At 41.1% G+C, this 19780-nt stretch overlaps 1 protein-coding gene across 1 annotated transcript in view; it reads left to right on the plus strand.

The window, feature by feature from the left end:
* Window positions 1–19780, plus strand: part of LOC109965220 (nucleolar protein 4-like) — a 204323-nt gene that overhangs the window by 63098 nt on the left and 121445 nt on the right. Inside the window, exon 4 of the mRNA XM_020609068.1 lies at window positions 1072–1178. Coding sequence (XP_020464724.1) covers window positions 1072–1178 — 107 coding nt within the window. The remainder of the gene's footprint in view (window positions 1–1071; window positions 1179–19780) is intronic.

Here is a 19780-nt window from a genome sequence, read left to right on the forward strand (position 1 = left end):
ACGCCCAAGACCCACACCGGCAGCTCCGCGTCTGATCCTCGCCACCTCCTTTCCTTTCCATACTCTGTTAAATAAATATCTTTCTCTGACCTGAGTTTGAGTCCCGCGTATTACTGAGTCCAGTCGCTCTTTTGGTGTGCGGTTTGCCGTAACACCTGGACCGTTGCTCAGTGGTCCAAAGTCCTGTTTTCAGATCAAAGTAAACTTTGCACTTCATTTGGAAACCTTGGTCCCAGAGCCTGGAGGAAAAGTGGAGATGCAACAGTGGAGATGCACAGAATCCACAATGCTTGAAGTCCAGTGTGAAGTTTCCACAGTCAGCAATGACTGTGGTGCCATGCCACTGGCTGGTGTTGGTCCACAGTGTTTCATCAAGTCCACAGTCAATGCAGCTCTCTACCAGACGTTTTTAAAGCACTTTGCACTTGCGTCTGCTGACAAGCTCTATGGAGATGCTGATTTTCTTTTCCAGCAGGACTTGGCACCTGCCCACAGTGCCAAAAAGCACCACTGCTTTACTGACTATGGCCATCCAACTCGCCTGACTTGAACCCCACAGAGAATCTATGAGGTATTAAAAAGGAAGATAAGAAACACCTGGCCCAACAATACAGTAGAACTGCTATCAAAGCCACCTGGTCTTCAGCAGTGCCGCAAGCTGATTGCTTCCATGCCATGCTACATCAATTCAGTAATTCCTGCTAAAGGAGCCCTGATTAAGTTGCATAAATAAATGAAATAAGAGTGCATAAATGAACAGAAGCTGGACATTTTTGTATTGTAAATCGTTTGTGATTGGTCTTTGGAAAGATTCTAATATTTTGCGATACTGGATTTTTGATTATCATGAGCTGTAAGCTGTAATCATCAAAATTAAAACTAATTACTTTAAATATTTCACTTTACATGTAATAAATCTAGAAAATTAATTTTAACTTTTAGAATTAAATTACAGGGAATGAAAAGCTTTTCAACAGTATTCAAATTTTTTGAGTTGCACCTGTATGAGAACCAAACATTGCTGATAAAATGAGTAAAGTCTTCTGTTCTTCCCCCTTCTGTCCTCTCCAGAGAACGACAGGCCAAGCTCTCTGGTGACAGAGGTGATCGACTACAACATGCCTCTCACCACCACCTACATGAAACAGATGAAGCTGCAGTGCATGAGCAACAACAAGGTATGTGAGGTTACTGCAGCAGAGATACTGAATGTGATCATGGGCTCCAAGGTGAGGCTGCAGTGCCACATTTACTGTAGGTGTCTATCTGTGCTATCAGACAGAGTGTGCGTTTTGTGTGTGTGTGAGACTCAATACACCCTGAGACCACAAGAATTTTCTTGAGAGTGACACTTAGAACTACTTTACACCAACAGGTTTTTTGTATACTTGAGTACTCTTTGTGACAGGCATGTAGGAGAAAACTAGGAGGCCCACTGATACTTCAAATCAAATTTGTATAGTATAGCTCCAAATCACAACAAAAGTCATCTCAGGACACTTTACAAAGTAAGGTTTAGACCTTACTGTTATCAATATTATTACATAGGGAAAATCCAACAAATCCCCCTTGAGCAAGTACTTTGGTATGAAGAAAACTCCCACTCACCATCTCATGCCTGCAATAAAAGCTGTATTGACTGACAGGACATATCAGTGTTTCAATCTGATGCTTGTGGACATCAGTGGATCAAACCATTTCTTCTTATTATGTGTAAGGCAGTATCATTTTTATATCTGTTATATTCTCTTCACACTACCAGTCAATAGCTGGGACACACTTTCACATTCAATTCAGTGGTGTGTCCATACATTTAACTAGCATTGTATGGTGGCTTCCAAAGATGACCTGATCTGAGAAAGTGGTTAGACAGGCAGGATGATCTGGACAAAACAAAAGACAGAATGAAAACCTCTGATATACAGTCAGTCACTTAGCACACTGTAGGTGTGGAGAGGTTCTTACGTTACAGTATTTGTCATCTGCTGCCAAGTAATCTCCATTTTTTTAATTAGACATTTAGTCCACAAAATGCCAAAAAAGGGAAAATGTTGACATATTCAAATAACTTGTTTGCCTGACCAACAGGCCAAACGGCAAAATACTGAATATACAGTGATATCAAAAAACAGATAACCAGCAGCAATAATAGAATCAGCTGATGACAGTGATTTAACACCAATCTATTGCCCAACCCCAAGTTGGGCCAGGAAGTCTGGTGAAAGATTTTCTCCTTAGACAGTTTTGAATCTACTGGAGACAGGAAAAGAGTTACAGATGTGTTGAGGAACATCATCAGCTACTTTGTTTTGTGTGTTTGTGTAGATACCAGGTGGGGGACATAGGTTTGAGTTTGTTCCAATAAGCCAGCCCTCTGAGTACAGAGTTAATTAGCAGAGACAGAGACAGACAGAGAGAGAGAGAGAGATATGCTGGCTTACACCGTCTGTATTTGAGTCTGTCCAAGTGTCACATGCACACACACTCACTGGTCTTTTTATCGTTGTGAGGACACTCATGGACTTAATCCCTAACAAAACATCACAACTAAACATCTAACCCTAACCTGAAGTCTTGAACCATTAAACAGCCCTTTGAAGGTGTGAGGACTGGCTAAAATGTTCTCACAACGGTGTTAATATCAAATTAAAGTCTATCCACTGTGACCGCAGGATAGCCAGGTGTCTAAGTAATAAAGTGTTGTGACATACTGTAAATAGACAGACTACATCTGTGAGTGTTCCTGTATTGATCAGCAGTCACACAATGGAAGTGCCTTTATTCAGCATCTTTCACCTTTACATTGTCAGGTCATTACAAGGGCTCATGGAGAAGTTTTTAACACAGCATCAGAACTTTAAAGTTCATTAAAAAGTGCAAAATAGAACTGAAACAATTAATTTAGTCAATCAACACAACATAAATCTGCAACTATTTAAGGAAAAATCCATGGTTTCTTGTCAGTATTGGCTGTTTTCTGTGATAGTAAAATGAACATCTTTGGGGTTTTGAACTGTTAGTTGGACTAAATAAGCAATGTGAAGACATCACCTTGGGCTCTGAGAAATTATGATGGACATGTTTCATTATTTTCTGACCTTTTACACACCTAGAAATGTATTGATTGAGAAAATTAAAGTGCTTATGACATTTGTTAGTGCAAAGAAAATAAAACACTGCAGCCTTGTCTTTAGTTACTGACGTCAGTAAGGTTTGATTTGAAGAGTGAATTTTGAGTTTGACAGTTTTGATAACTGTGACTTAGATATGTACCAGGTGGAACATTTATCAGTTAAAAATACGCATGCCACGCTGCTATATACAGTATGCTGTAATGGAGACACTGTTTCTAAATGACTTCAAATGCTGTATATCACTGGTATTTCTGTACCATGTCCTCTATCAGCCAACATACTGTATGTACCATTTTATCCAGGATAAGCTAACATTTAACTGATCTTTTGGTCAAGTTCTACGAAAGAGACTACTTGTATTAGTCAACTTCTGAAAAGTTGCATAACTTGTGCTGTTTATTCACACATCTGTTGCCTCCACCTTCACACTCATATGTGCTATGTATTAGTCATCAGACATTAGTCTCCAGTCTTGTAGCCTGAAGAGTTAAGGATAGAGAGAGAGAGTGTGTGCGTGTGTGTGTGTGTGTGTCAGGATGAGACTGCTGGAAAAAGATTATAGTGTTTGGCCCCTAAGAGCAGAAGTACAGACAGGAAGCCAGGAGCAATGACTCACTCACCTATAGAAATAACATAGGACATGAGGGAGCATTAGGTTCAGACTGTGTGTGTAAGTGTTTCAGAGGAAGTAGACAGTGTGCATGATAGTTTAATAGCATTCTGTGAAGAAAAGGCTGGAGTCTTTTGTCTCGGTGTTTTTTATGGGGAGAGAGAGAGTGAGGGAATAAGGGTAAATGGGAGAGAAGGAGAGTGAAGCATTTACCCAGGAGAGAAAATGAGCCAAAGGAGCATAGGAGAAGAAGAGAGGAGGATATACTGCATATTTGAGATGTGTGAATCCCCCACTGACTCCATTAGCACTCATCCCAAGCCTCTGTTCATCTGCCCATCCCTTTATCTTTCCTTCCATCTGCCCCCCGTCCCAATTCAATAAGAGGAGGAAATTACCCAGGATGCTTCCTGGCAGGGGGTGGGGGGTGGGGGAGCATGTAAGGGGGGATGCTACAGACAATGTAGAAATGGGTGAGGAGAGGAGACAGGAGGGGGAGGAGGAGGAGGAGGATGAAGAGACGCTAGGGCGCTGGCTCTGTGTGGCTGAGGGAAGGAGGACGATCGACAGGAGCAGGAGTGAAAATGAGGTTGGGAGTCAGTGGATGTGCTTGGAGTGGAAATAAAAAGGAGAAATTTTGTAGGTGATGGTGGGATGTAAGGGAGGAGGAGGAATGGAAGGATGGGGGTTGGGTGATGTGATGGGGAGGCTGGGGTGGGGAAGCAGAGAAGGAATTTAAAAAAAGGAGAATGAGGTGGTTCATTATCGTTCATGGTCTCCCCCACTCGCTCTCTCTGCCCATTATTTCAACTACCTCAGGAGGAAAGACATTTCATTATTTTTGGGAGGGTGTGTGTGTGTATGTGTGCGTGCATGCAGAGGGAAGACAGGTTGGGGGTTGGCCTATTATAATTACTAAATGACAGCAGAAGATAAAAGGTCGGTTATTGGAGCAGCCTTGAAAAACTGACCGAACGGTTTGTCCACAGTTTGTAAGCTGAAAAGAAACATTTTTCTCTTGCACATCTCTATGTATACGTACAGTAGCCTGGTCCCAGAGCTCTGTTGCTCACATCTTTGGTTGTTCAGCAATTCAAGTAGTAGCCTAATAGTAATGAAGTGAAGCAAAATGATAGTTCAGTCGTCAAAACAGCCAACATTTGTGAAAAAATTGAGTTTTGTAACAGAAGTTCAGATGCCAGGGTGGAACCAAGAAGAAGGGGGAACAATGCAAATGACTTGTTTCCATCCAACTATTTTTATGCATTTGTGCTTAAAAATAAATAGAAATTGTGTACAGTAAAAAAGGGGGTGCACAGGCTGGAGGTCTAGCACCACCCAACTTTTTATATTCACATAAGTGGATGTAAATGCATATTGTTTAGCATTGTATTTTGCAGATTTTCTGGAAACTCAGTTAAAATCTATACTACATTCTTGACATTTCTATAGCCAGTGGCAGTGCCAGTGCAGAAAGGAGTGCAGGTTGGGGTAGTGGATAGGAGAGCATTGTTTGTGAAATGTTAAAATATGACAGTTATTGTTAGCTTTTTTTAAACTACACTTTAACTGTAACTTATTTTCATCCTCAGTGAATCATTATTATTCATTTTTATGGTAAATTTGTGTTTTGTGCTTTTTAATTGAAATCGTCATTTGCCTGTAGCCTTCTCCTTCACCTACCCAGTTTACATACTACAAAACAGTTGTGTTGACTCTCAGCACTTGAAGTGAGGCTGTAGGCTACAGTGTCATAAACAGCTCACATAATGAATTCTGATCAGTGGGTGCTCGCACTTCATGTACAAACAAGGATTTAAACGCACTGTATGAGCTGTATAACACTGTATAACATGAGCATGTTACAAAGATCACAATCTATTTGCGGATCTGGTCCAGTTACTACAAAGAAGAAGACAAAAGGACAAATGAAACCATAAACACAGCACAAGATATCTTCATAGTGGAGAGCTGGTGATCAAATCTGGAAAAGCTGGACTTTGACTCAAAAAGATAAGTGCTTTTCAAGCTGGTGAGAGTTTGGAGTCCATAGTTGCACATATTGTAAACCACCATAGCTGCAACTGATTCCTTTCACTATCACTATTTTGCCAGTCAACTAGTTTTATAGTTAAGTGAGAGCCCTAGATGTTGAATGAGAACCTGTCCAGTTGCCTTAGCATGTAGACAGTTTTTGTAGTTTCTCAGCCTCACTTCAGCAGATCTTTTGACAATGATGATACAGTATGACTGCGTACTGTAAATTTTAAATACTACATCTGGCATATAACTGTATGCTGATATGAAATAACATAAAGTGCTGGTTGGCCCCTTCCTCCTGGCTGGAAGCCCTCAATGTAGGTTTGCACCAGGGGCATGACCTTTATCACATCTGATCCTCTCACCATCTGCCCTGATGCTCTCCAGTGTGAACTATCCAATAAAGAAGAAACACCATGGAAACAGCCCTGCAAGGCAAATCCCCTTGCTGGTCTGAAAACACACAAAGTATATGAAAGAAAGTGAAGGCACTGATCTACAGCGCTATTTTCCTCATAACCTTTTTCATGAACCATCTGAACAAATTCCTCAAAGGCAGCCTAGGTGAGAACCACTTTTTTATCATTGAAAAAAGTGGGTCTAATCTTTGTCTGAAACTGAATAAAACTGAAGTGACACACCGCAAATGGTAGAGAGGCATGGAAAGCACCCTGAAACCTGGACCTCTGTGTACAACACAATGCAGTTCAACAGCAGCACAAACTACAGCCTTCAAAATGATACAGTTGAGTCAACACCTCTCAGAAACTGAACATTATCACCTTCATGAAGGAAGATTTATTGCAGGACTTTTGGATTAGACTGGCTTAATTTTAGCTGTTTGTACCAGATGAGTGTATGAATTGACATTGCAATGTTTTTAAAGAATGAACAAGGGCAAAAACATCAACATTAAAGCTGTTCTAACAACTTTCGTCCTCTGATTTTCAACTGTTAGTGAGTGAGTGAGTGAGAATCAAAAACAAACTCAGGCGGTTACCCCTCATGTGCTCCCTCTGCTCCTCTTTGCCCAGAACTGAGGAAAAATTAGCAAACTGAGCAAAATTAATAAATTTGCTAATCCAGAAAAATGTTTCCACTAATTGGACAACAAACCACTAACGTTGCAGCCAATCAGTCAATGACTCCAAATTAGAACCAGATTAATTCAATACAAATGTGCAAAATTGAAATGCTAATGTTAGCTAAAGATGCGGACATATATACATTAGCTAACTACTTGCATGTCTAGCAGGAAGAAAGCCACATCTGAACCAGTCCTTTAGATGCTTCTAGTACTCCCCATTTCGGAAATGCCAAACCACTGTTAACCCTAGTTTTGCCTTGTTCTTTGTCACGCTCTTTCTGTGCTACAGAATGCAGCCTCTTGGGTCTAACGGGTTCACTCCCATCCTGGGTTGTACCTACACAGGGAGCCTCTACAGTCCATCTTTGAAATGAGCCATACTGGTTTGAAAAACACGTCTTATAACCTTGGATCAGCCAGAGCGTGGAAGAAGTGCAGTGTGGATTTTAACAACATTGGCCACAGAGGGGTAGACATAAACACAAGGCCTAAAGTCTGCAGAGTGGGGTGGGGGGTTAGTACAGCAGGGAGACAACACTTCTAGATATTTTTTTTACTGGGTTTATCCAAATTTGTGTAAATCCTAGTTAATGCAGCTTTAAATCCAGTACTAACAACACTGCCACATTGCTTAGAGAAGGAGGAAAATAAACCTATTACTCCCAATATAATATGGACTCTGGGAGACTAGCCTTGAGCTAACAGAAATCTAAATAAACAAACTAATTGCACTATTTTAGAAATATTGACACAGTTCAAACGTTCCACCTAATGTTGAATCCAGCTGTAATGTATTTCTTTTAGACAGTGTTCAGTCTCCTCTCAGACCAAGCAGCCTATTTGTGTTTCTGTGGCAGACAAAGTGATATGCATCCTTTTTTTAAACACACCCTGCATTGCAATTACCTCAGCACTTTGTCTTGTGTATGGGCATGCATGATTAATTATGCTACAGTTTTACCCTCTGTCTATAGGTGGCAGGTTTGTCATATAAATGTACGAGAAGGAACATGTTGCTGTCTTTGGTGTCTCTCTCTCTCTCTCTCTCTCTCTCTCTCTCTCGCTCACTCTCACACATACATGTTCATTCCTCATGGGGACTCTGGATTGACTTCATTCATTTCCTAGAGACTTATTCTAATCTTAACCTTAACCTGCCCAAACCTAACCCTATAACCTTAAACCATATTGTCATCCTAAAATTCTATGACGTACTGTTGGAGACCAGCATCTGGTCCTGATGAGACAGGCCGAGTCCCCACAGTGTGAGTGTGTAAGCAGGTTTCGGTCCCTACAGTGTAACACCAAGCACACACACATCAGCAGCTACATGAGTATGTCCTGTGTAGTGGTTTGTGTGTATTTAAATATTTGTCTGTGGGTGATCCAGTGTAAAGGTCAGTTTGCAAAAGAAATTAAACCTTAGCTCAATGAAACTTCCTGTCTCTTCCCAAAGTGTGACAGCTTTGTGTTTGTCCAAGAAGTATCTTAAAACAGCATCTCCAGCACCAACCTGCAGCCAGTGTGCTGTTTAATATACTGTATGTATATTAAAGTCCATTGAGAGGATTATTGTCACTGGAAATCACAGCAGCCTGTCTGCTTGGAGAGCTGGTTTCTTGTTACCAAAGTTCTCCTTAGTGCTATTGTCACTTGTGTCGATTTTTGTGCACATGCTTCAGGATTGGTTATTCTTCCACCTAACATCTATATGGATATACCGTATTTATACAAATAAATACACAGGCAAGCTTTTTTCAGCACCTGAAAAATGCTGCGTTGCTTGTTTTTAAGTCATATTTCACAAATGTTCCTGTTAATAGCATTATGCAGGGATTGGCCATTGGCCCTGACACCAGATTCTGACCTTGATCATTTTGTAACAACATCAGTAATAAAAACAGCAAATATAACAAATGCAAGTAAAAACACAGGGTTCAGGGTGTTCAGCTCTGACCTGCTGATCTGGCCAGGCAAGAAGTAATGATCTTCAGTATTAAGTCTTCACTAGGTTGTTGTTGTTTTACTCCCAAATTAAGCATTTGGATTTGAATGGCTGATTGACTTGTATTGTGAGTAACAGTGAAACCTACTGAGGGCTCTGATGATAGATAACCGAAGGATGGATGGATGGGTGGATAGAAGATGACTAGGAACCAGCCATCTGATCTCCATCTCTATTGTTTTAAATGGATGTAGTCAATGACATACTACAGCGTTACACTGTAACTTCTCTCTCTCTGTGATGTAAGCAGCCGTGGCCCCGCCCACCTCCGGTTGCCACAGAGAGTCTTCAAGGTCCTGCCGTGTGCTTATTCCCTCCCCGTATCCAACAGGATATATTGTCTGCTTAAAATACACAGTAAGAAAAAATAACTGGAGGCGAATGATAAACCAACTGAACTACACAACAAAAACAAGAAAACCAGACTGTGGAAACGTGGGTCGCGGCCGACATTCATGTTTGTAATCTTGCAGAAGTGGAGGTAAGAAAGCGTTGAGAGCGTTTCCTATAAGCTTTTAGTATTTGTCTATTTATTACTCGGGCTGTTTTCCTCCTCCGTGAGTGCGCTGCGTCCTGACTGACTGACAGAAACAGGAGCAGGCTGCAGGCTGCCTCCTCTCCTCTCCTCTCCTCTCCTCTCCTCTCCTCTGCGGTCACATCACGCCGTGCTGCTGCTCGCTGGGTCGACAAGTGCTCTGCTCACTGATGCCAACCAGCAGCATTGTGGGTTAACACACTCGGCATTTGGTTAGCTGTCGGCTGGAGCAGTTCAGTAAGTTGTGCTGTGTTGTTGTCATACAGACTGTTGTGACGCCGCCTGCAGCGTGTTGTACGCGGACCGTTGCTCCTCACATCGGTGCTGCGTTGGTCATTGTGTCTTCAGCAGCGCGCCCCGTCCTGCCATAAGTCTGATTATCTTTACCATTCACGACCACGTTTCTGCTGTAATGCACAGTGCAGTAGGCCAGTGTGCCTCTGACAAACGCACGTTGTTCTGTGGCTTCCCGTGCGTGCGTGCTTGTGATAAGCGTGCGAGTGTGTTTACATGTTTTTGAGTGTGTGGGTGCACGGATGAGTGCACCGGGTGATGTGGAATGACCAAGCATCCTCACAGGGGGAGCAGCAATCGGTGGCGCGTGCCAAGCTCGGAAACAGTGGCGTATTATCTGAATGGACCACGATGACGTGTGTTGTGGAGGGTAGAATTAAGATGAAAAGTTATTTCTATCTGTGAAATACACTAATCTATGGCTGTGGACTAAAAAATAGCCTACTTAATACCATCGAATGTTTTTGACCCATCACTTCGTGGAATGTGTTTCTGTTTTTGAACCCAGTAATAAATGTGTTCTGGCTTTTAAAGTTCAGTGCTTAAGGTGAAGACTCAAGCACATATGTGTCATATTTTGTCAGTTATGTCCTATACCCTCGTTCCTATAAAAATACTTGCTTTAATTGTAGTAATGTGAACAGTGGTATGGGCCCCAGCAGTGCTGAAAGTCCCAGAATGGGAGTTAATGAGAAGACAGCAGCATGGGACTCATCCAAATACACAGGAAGATTATTTGCTCAGTGTGTGCTAAGTAGGATGCAAATTTTGAGCAATTTCCTTGAATGAAGTCACAGTTAGCAATCAATAATCAGTTAATCACTAACAATTTCTGAAATTCAGGGCAGTGTTTTTATAACAACATGACTGGTTGTATGTTCAATGTAAAATCAGCCTAAATTAGAGATTTAAAGAACACTTAAGTGAACATTAAGTTACTTGAGTTATAAATTACGATCTTCCAACAATTGGCAAGCACAGCAATGACAAGGCACAATTTCCAGACTTTAAGCATTCTGGACATGTTGAAGAGTTGGAATCAAATCTGGTCCATTTTGTTTTTACCAAAACAAGCCTTCCATGGTAAATAACATGCAACATTACAGAATAAACATGAAACAGGTTACACAGTCTCCCCACAGCAGAGTTGTATTTAAATTAAAAGCAGACCTTATCTAGTGTCCATGATGGGAGCCGCTTGTTCATAACCTTAGTCCAGCTGCTGGAGAGACCTGCTCAGCTGCTTTCATAGCCACAAAGCAGAAATTATTCCATGATTCTTTTGCATCTTCAATGGGGAATAGAATTTTTTGTTGCCACCCTCCACAGGAGGTCAGAGGTCAGATTCTGGATCCAGAACAGCAGCCCTGGAGGTGCTTAATAAGGGATCTTCAGCTTTCTAACAGAGAGGCTTGAGCTGGGGTCGTCCAGCTGAAGGACAGATCCTTTAAGCACTGCACAGATCTGCTTCCAGCATCAAGTACAGTACTGTATATACTATGTGTTTTCCTGGCAGTGTCTCATGGGACACTGTCTGTCCAAAGTCGCCACTGGTCATTATAAAAAGTCATGTTACTTGTCTTACTGTCTGGGGTTGAATGAGAAACAAGTATTGTAGTGACACTTAGGTGGCAGTATTTTGGAGTTCTGTATTAGTTGAATGTACAGGAAATCTTATTATTGAAAAGCTGATATATTCCTCTCTCCTCCCTGCTAGGCTGCTGCAGTGTATAAATGAATCAAGGAATAGAGAAATGGGAAAAGCAGAATGACTGACGTTGAAGGGTTTCCTTTCTTTGATGAAACAGCATGGAGAGCTTACAATAAGCTTTAGATTTAATCTCCCAATATCCTGTCAAATATCTACTACCCTCTATTGTTACCTTTAACCAGTGGATAGATTTTCTTGTGCCCTGACTAGTGTGTGTAGCTGTGTAGGTCAGAGGTGACACTTTACAAGGTCAAAGATGAATGGACTGCATTAGGATAATGTCTAGTGTTTGCCTTGCGCTGTGTTATGTGTTTGGTCTGGGGTCTGATTTTGTACATTTCCAGTTTCCACTCACTATTCACCACGTTTAAGTTAGACTGAAAAACATTTGAGCCTTTTCTGTTTCTACAAAAGTACAGGATTTGATTTTTGCTATGATTTTAGCCATTTGAGTGAAACATTTTCTCTTCCTTTATTTTTTTTCAGGTTATACTTCACTTTTAGAACAAATTTTAGAGCTGTAACAGTTTATTAATGCATTAGGTGATCACCAGACTAAACAATAAATGATAATAAATATATTATCATATATCATAGTAATTATAATATGTCATTTAATACATGAATCAACAATAAAAATAAGTTGCAGCCCTATAATATTTTTGTGTCAGAGTAGGATGAAGCTTCACAAATTTTTCCGTACATTTGCTGTGATTGCCTGCTATCTTAGAGGTTAACATGATCACAGATTCTCTGTAGCATTCCTCCCCACCTTCAGCCTTCTGCTGGGGGACAGGAGGACAAGCGGAGCCTCTCCCAGAATAAGTCCTTGAAAGAGGCCAGCTTAGCTTCTCTCCAGTCTGCTCCAAAGTAACTGCAGTTTTCCCCTGACCTGGCCATGTGCTGAGCGGGAGGGCAGGGGAGGAAGTGTAGCTTGCCTGTTAATCCCCTTTTACCTTCTGGATGGGTTTGGTCCCTCTATTTCTGGTGCCTCTTTCTCTGGTTCCTGCTGCACCTTGGGAACGATGTTTGTACATTTTTGTTTTCTTTAACACCCTTATGAGTTTCCATTGAGCATCATCCCTGCGTGTTTTGTCAGTGTGCTTCTCAGAGGTCATGGGGGGGTTAGACACCTGCAGTACAACTAATGATTATTTCATTATGGAACATTAAATACTCTTTTGATTCATGTATTACTCAATTAGTTTGTAAGTTGCAGCATATATGGATCTAGTGAATATTTGCCTTGATAAATGCCTTAAATAACATAATTGGTGATTAATTTGATTATGTTGGAGAGAAAAGTTGTGAGTTTTGAATACAGTGCTGGAATATCTGGTCAGGTGGCAAGTTTTGACCCTTGAACATAATGATGAATGCCCCCCCAAAACACCATGTTTGTAGTCTCACAGTCTTACCCAAAAATGTAATTAGTGTAGTTTTAATGTGAACCTTATCATGTATTCAGAAATAAAAAACATGGATACAGTCAGTAGATAGGGACATCAGGTTCATGCTTATAGTGGCAGTCATATTAAGAATGCCATGGTATCAGCAGACAGGTTTGTCTTGTAATTTCATGAGTTCTTGTAGCTTTGAGTCTTATTTTAGGAAACATCAAGGTTCAACGTATTGTTTCCAGTAGCAAAAACGGTATATCTAGGAAACCGCTACTTTTCCTGATTTGTTAGGTCTCTGTGTAAATTCTTTCTGTCCTGACAATCTCTTTGTGGATAAACCTTTTTTCCTTTTTCTTACTATATCCATGAGAATGTTTTTCCCTTCTCCCTGCCTGTTCTGTAGTCGTTCGAACATCTTTTTTTCTATCAGGTGTCTTTTCTTCCAGATCACCTGTCATGTTGTCTGTCACCCGTCCCGTCCCGTCCCGTCCCCCCACCCCCAAGACACACAAAATGATTTTTTTCATTCAGCATTCTACATAGATGTCGTCTGATTCATATTATGTCCTGTGCACAGTCAGTGGTTTATCACAAGGACATATTGCCAAGTAGAAGCTGAGGCTGATCTCTCAGACACTGGTATGGCCAAAGTATTTTTACTTCATAGTCATCTGTTCATGTTAAAACTCTGCACATGAGCAGTAGCAGATCTTTATTTCAGGCCCTAAATAAATCACTCACAGACTCCATAATTTTGTCCTCCCCAGCTACATACATGACAGGTTCAAAATATTAGGAACACCTCTGAATATAATGTAGTCCAGTACAACACCACCTTTAACTATGACTCCAGTAATAAACATATAGTTGATTTTACACATTAATGACAATTTCACCAAAATTGAACCATTCTGAGATCCATAAACACAGACAGTAAGGTGGAAGTGTTGCATTGAAGTGCATATAATTGTTCAGGTGTACCTAATGAAGTGGCTGGTGGGTGTATACACAGCTTAAAATGCTACAGACTACTGATCTGTTTTGGTTTGGACCAGTATGGTTGTACTTTCCAGGATACTGCAGTGGAGCTCGACTTTGAAAACTGACACCTGGCAACATTTGGACTGATCATTATAATTAGAGTCTGACAGGTCAGGACATGAAGGAATCACAAACTACAACAAACTGTGCTACATGCCATGTGCCTCATTCTGCTACACTATTTCTTGTACCTGTCGCGCTTCCCACCCTCTACCTCCAAACAAAATTTGCTTCTATACTTTAGCTATTGTTTTGTAGAGGTCCACAAAGTCCAGCTTTATGTTCCATAGCAGCAACGTGATCTAATGTACAGTGTGTATGTTTAGCTGTACATGACTTCCATGGTACTGTGGTTTGACAGAAGTTATTCCTAAATCACAATATGTACATTTATGGCCAGAGAAAATATAACTTGAACAATGTTTCAAGCAAAAGTGGATCTGGACTTGCCCCTGCTCATCGCAGGATATTGTGCAGATTGATCTAAATGATTTGATCTACAGTAAATGTTGGTCCACTTTGATGCAGGCGGCTGTGACTCAGGAGGTAGAGCGGGTTGTCTCCTACCCAGAAGATTAGTGGTTTGATTCCTGGCTTGTGCGGTCCACGTGTTGAAGTGTCCTTCAGCAAGACACTGAACCTCCAGTGTGTGAAAGCATTCTGTGTGTGCTGCAATGCATAGAAAAGCACTATATGAGTATAAGACCATTTTACATTGCTCACTATAATGTTGGTTGTAATTAAAGGAATTGCTCAGAATTAAAGGAGTAGTTCAGGATTTTTAAATGTCACTGTGCTGCAAAAAGTCAGGGACAAACTAAACAACTCTTGTTCTGTAAAAACACACATTCCAAAGTTTGTCTTTTGCTCAAATGCAGCTTCAGCTGTCCCACTAAGCTAATTTGAGTTGGTATATTTCAAAGATAGTCTATTTAAAACAAATTCCTCTCTTTCATTTCCTTAGACAGTACCTTCTGTGCTGCGGTGCAGCGATATGTTATAGTAGCAGCATTTTTTTTGGAGATATCAGTGCTTATTATCAGACCAAGCTAGCTCTGTTAGCAGGCAGCTACATCCTATTCAGAGCGCAGTATTCTGTCAGCGAGGACACCAGTGTTCCAGCTGCATGTTATAGCTGCTTCCACTGTCCACCTCACAAGTGGTACACCTTGTGCTTCTTACTGTCACACAGCATAACCTCATGGATCCTCATGACTGTCCTGCTTTGCTTTTCCACTGTATTTTGCACTGTGCCTGTCTGTTTAGAGGAGGGAGGAGCCGTACTCCTCTCTCTCTCTCTCTCTTTCTTACACATGTGCACACACACACACAGCTGAGCAGAAGAAAAAGAGAAGATGTAAAAGATCACTCCATAGAGCAACAATCAGCCAGTAACAGAGACTGTATGAGCAGTTTATCAAACAGCTGCTGAACAAGCAGAACACAAACTGGAGGAAATGTGATGTCTTCAACACTTTGCCCGTGGTCCACTCACTGAAGTCCCAACAAGTGAGTGTGTTTAAACACTTTGCTTGTGATGCTAATAATTGAGGTGTGAAGACACTGACAAGTGCAATAACCCAGACTGTCCTAACTTTGGTAGAAAGCGTGTTCATGTACAGTAGGACCCTGTCTTTCAGAGTAACAAGCCAATTGAGAGCAGAGGGTTTTTAATGGCCTTTAAAACGGTACCTCCCACCACACAACCCAAACCAAAGCAGCGGTATTATAAGGCCCTCAGGATAGATGCTTATAAAGTACTGTATGGCCCTGTTTAGGCCTGGTTTTAAAATGCATCTTGGACGATGAGATCACAAGTGGACAGCTGAGACACATCACTGCATACGCCTGTCAATATATGCGTGCATCTTCACTGTGTCCACCTGACCACTTGTGTTCAGATTTTGTTACTGCTGTGACACTTCCCCTTAAATATCAAACAGACATGGGTATAGTTATTACTTCAGTCTCTACCAGACAAACGGCAGTAGTCTCCATGACCAATGGATGGATTCCCATCAGACATTTCTCTGCATTTTTTAAAATTTTTTGAGTGTTGGTGCGCTCTCACAAACACAAACACCCTGTCCTGCATCAATGACGTATTTCCCTCAACCGGCCTTGTCAGAGATGCATCAGGATGCATTCATGTTTACACTACACCAGATATGTGGTCAAATGTGTCCCCGACCACCTCAGCCAGTGGTTTCACTGATCGGATTGCAATCCGATTGTTTACACTTGTATTTAGCATTGCCCACTTGTGATCCGATCGCCCAGTACACATTTTAAAACTAAGTGTTGGTTATTCTATAATTGGTTACACAGGAAGTGTTTCCATCCAATTGCCGTGCGGCTGTGTGTGCTCAACGCTCAACCACTGGCACCAGAGTCCCTACAGAGATGAGCTTTACAATACAGCTGGAGCTGAACTCTGCTCCTTCTCTCCTGCTCTGCTGCTCCCTGAAGCCCTCACCCTCTCCAGCTGTCTTCCTCTTCCTCCATGTGACGCTCCCTCTCTCATCTCTCAATTCTAATAGCGTAAATGATAGCTGGACCCAGTCATGCAGGAGCCTTGTTGTAGTAGAGATGGACAACTCAGTCTGATGAACCTGACTGCTGATTGTTGCCACTGTGCAACTTAGAACAGTTAATTTGATTTAATTTAATTTATTTATTTGTTTGCTTTCTTGCTTGCTTGCTTAAAATAGATGATGCGTAGAGCAAATGAGTGGCAAATGTTCCAATATTTATTTGGATAATGTCTGGCTAAAGTGTGTGATGCAATAACAACCTTTTAAGATGAATAGAGGTGGAAGGAGATGCCTTTAATCAGTGGAAGCTCAGTAGAGCACTTTACTCTGAAAAGTTTGGATTTCCATTGACACAAACTATATTTCAAATGGCCAGGTAAAATTAAGTGATAAGGAGGAGTTTATTTTGGTTCTGCTGTGGAACACAGCACTGAGAACTTTGTGTTTGGATCATTCAAACAGTGGCCACTTTTTGTATGTACTTTGGGGAAATTACCTTTAACATATAGGCCTGACGTATTACTACCAGCTAAAGTTGTTATGGCTACTGTGTTAGCTTACAGTTTTCTGTTTACACCGTCTCCAGATGAGCTGCTGACTCAGCTCTCCCAACTATTGTTATCCCACTTGTGTAAACCTTTGGTCGCATCACATTTCTTTGGTCGCTATCTACTTCTAGTTTTCTTCTTATATCATGTCAACTTTTAACTTTCATAAACAGTTTATACATGACAGACAAGAATTTTGTAAGGAATCAGGAACTGTGCTCATATAAAAAAGGTTGAGATGACTGGCTCCAGCTCAGCAGTGTTACATACATGTGTTGCAGGGTTGAAGTAGCCTGGTCCAGCAGTGACGTTTGTCTGGACTAATCCATGCTGTGTTCCTCAAGAACTGCTTCCTGCAAAGGAAAGGGGTTAATCATCATTCTTGGGGCAGATTTGTGACAGACAGGATTAAGTTTTCCTCAGAGTGTTGGGCACTCCACTAATCTTGGGTCTCCATGCCCTAGATGACTGTTAGGGAAGGATTGGCTGACTGAGTGGCTTGCTGGCTGGCTAACTCATTTCCTGATTACTAACTGATCAAACAACATGGTGGAATCTTTAGTTGATGGGTTAGCGACCCACCCAGTGCCAAATAAGAATTGTAGAAAGAGTATGTATTTTTATCTCTCTGTGAGCTCCATGTATGAGTTTATTTAGCTCTTTACTGGCGTCGCCCTCCACAATTTTTTATGAAGAAACACTGTGTAGAAACTCTTGTTATACTGAAGTCACAGTGTTGATTTAACACTTTACAACAGTTGCCTCTCCCTTGTTCTACTTTGTGAGTCAATGATTAGCTGAGACTGCTCTATTTTTTACGTCCAGTGTTGGAATGAGCTCTACTCGATGAACTTTTCTTATCTGTGATTGTAGCAGAACTGCTAAGAATCCAAACCTCCTTAGTTTTTCTCTTAGTCATTACTTTAGTACAGCTTGTATATATATATAAAAACAGGATGTAACAGAGCAGGACTCTGAAGACAAAACATCATGTATAATTGTAAAGATCAATTTGTCATTGTCAAACATGGCTGTAGTTTTCTCTCTCTGCAGTGGTGAAGCACTGTTTGAGCTAAATGTGACTCAAAGTTGTGTGTTCCGTTTCAGTAGCATCAGCAGTGATAGCAGCTTTTTTACATCACAAGGAGTCATTTGATGTTTATTAATAAATTAAAATATCCTTCAGTGGAGTGGAGTTATCTTTCCACATGGTTTCAGATTTAGCTTTAAATAAACTGCCATCCTGCTCAAATTTGTTAAACAAGACAACAAGACGACATAAGTCAAGTCTAGTCAAAGTGTTTATTGTCATGAGCACCGTACGGAAACACGTTTCCCTGTACAATGAAATTCTTACTTTGCCGTCCACATGAATGCCACAAAATACAAATGAAATATAAAGTAGATAAATAAGTAACACAATATCTAAGGCACTTTAAACAGCAATGCAGCAATATAATAAAAATATATAAGAATATAATAGAGAATGTATGCTACATGGGAGCTGTATGTGCAGTAGTCAACAGTCAATGTGCAATCATGCATGTGCAAACTGAGAATGTAAACAGTACAGGTCGACAGTACATGACTTACTTCCTAGTAATAAACTCCTGTCAGCTGTTTAGGAGTCTGATGGCAGAGGGAAAGAAAGAGTTTTTCAGGCATAAGGCACATGTATAGGTGTATAAGATGTTTTTGAGGAGCTATTCCCACCTGAAAGTTTGAGCTGATTGATAGGAAGCATAATATAATGCAGCACTTATTCTGGAAACATTCACTACAACTTAGTGAAATCATTATAGAGCATGAACTATGGCAAAAACTGTGAAAAGCTTCTTGTTTAACATATTGTATTGGCTTACTCTTTGAAAGATCTTTTCTTGAGTGAGTGAACAATGCACTTTTTTCTTAGGAAGGAAAATGAGCTCTGATAACTGAAATAGACCACTGCTGATGGTGTGCAGAAATCACCAGGTAGAATGTAACAAGGAGAAGAATTTGGAAAGAAATATGAAACAATGTAATATTCATATTTATTTCCATGCTATCAGAACCAGAATCAGCTTTATTGGCCAGGTGTGTTGAACACATGAGGAATCTGACTCCAGTACAGTGGCTCTCAATATGCATGTACAATGCTTTTCTGTAAATCAACTACTAAACAAGATAAGTCTGAGAGAAAAAGAAAAGAAAAAGAATGTGCAAACAAGAAAAAGGAATGTGCATTAGGAAAAAAACAAAGTACTTATAAAATATATGAGTATATACACACAGTTTAGATGGAGTTTTCAGATTGATATATACACTGAGGGTTGTCATTCTTTTTTTTTCACAAATGGGTTGCGGATCCATTCCTTTCCCATCCTGGGGTCTTTTGTGATTGGGAAGTAATGCTCAAACTCCTTTGAAAGCTGTGACAGATGGTTATGCACCAACTGGGAAAATGAAGGTCCAACCTCAGTCTCTTCTATAATCCCTGCTACTGTGTGAAACATGTAAAAAATCCCTGCATTCACTCTCCATCCATCTTCATCCATCTTCATCCTGGACTGGGTCTGAGCAGAGTCTGAGCAGAGCCTCCCAGACTTCGCTCTCCCCACACACCTCCTCTAGCTCCTCAGGAGGAACCCCAAGGCGTTCCCAGGCCAGCTGGGAGACATAGTCTCTTCAACGTGTCCTGGGGCTGCCCAGAGGCCTTCTCCTGGAGGAACATGCCCGGAATACCTCCTCAGGGAGGCGTCCAGGGGTTGTCCTAAACCGGTGCCTGAGCCACCTCAACTGGTTCACTTCAACATGGAGGAGCAGTGGCTCTACTCTGAGCTCCTCACAGGTGACTGAGCT

This window comes from Monopterus albus, unplaced genomic scaffold (assembly GCF_001952655.1).
Source record: "Monopterus albus unplaced genomic scaffold, M_albus_1.0 scaffold98.1, whole genome shotgun sequence".
Classification (NCBI taxonomy): Eukaryota; Metazoa; Chordata; class Actinopteri; order Synbranchiformes; family Synbranchidae; genus Monopterus; species Monopterus albus.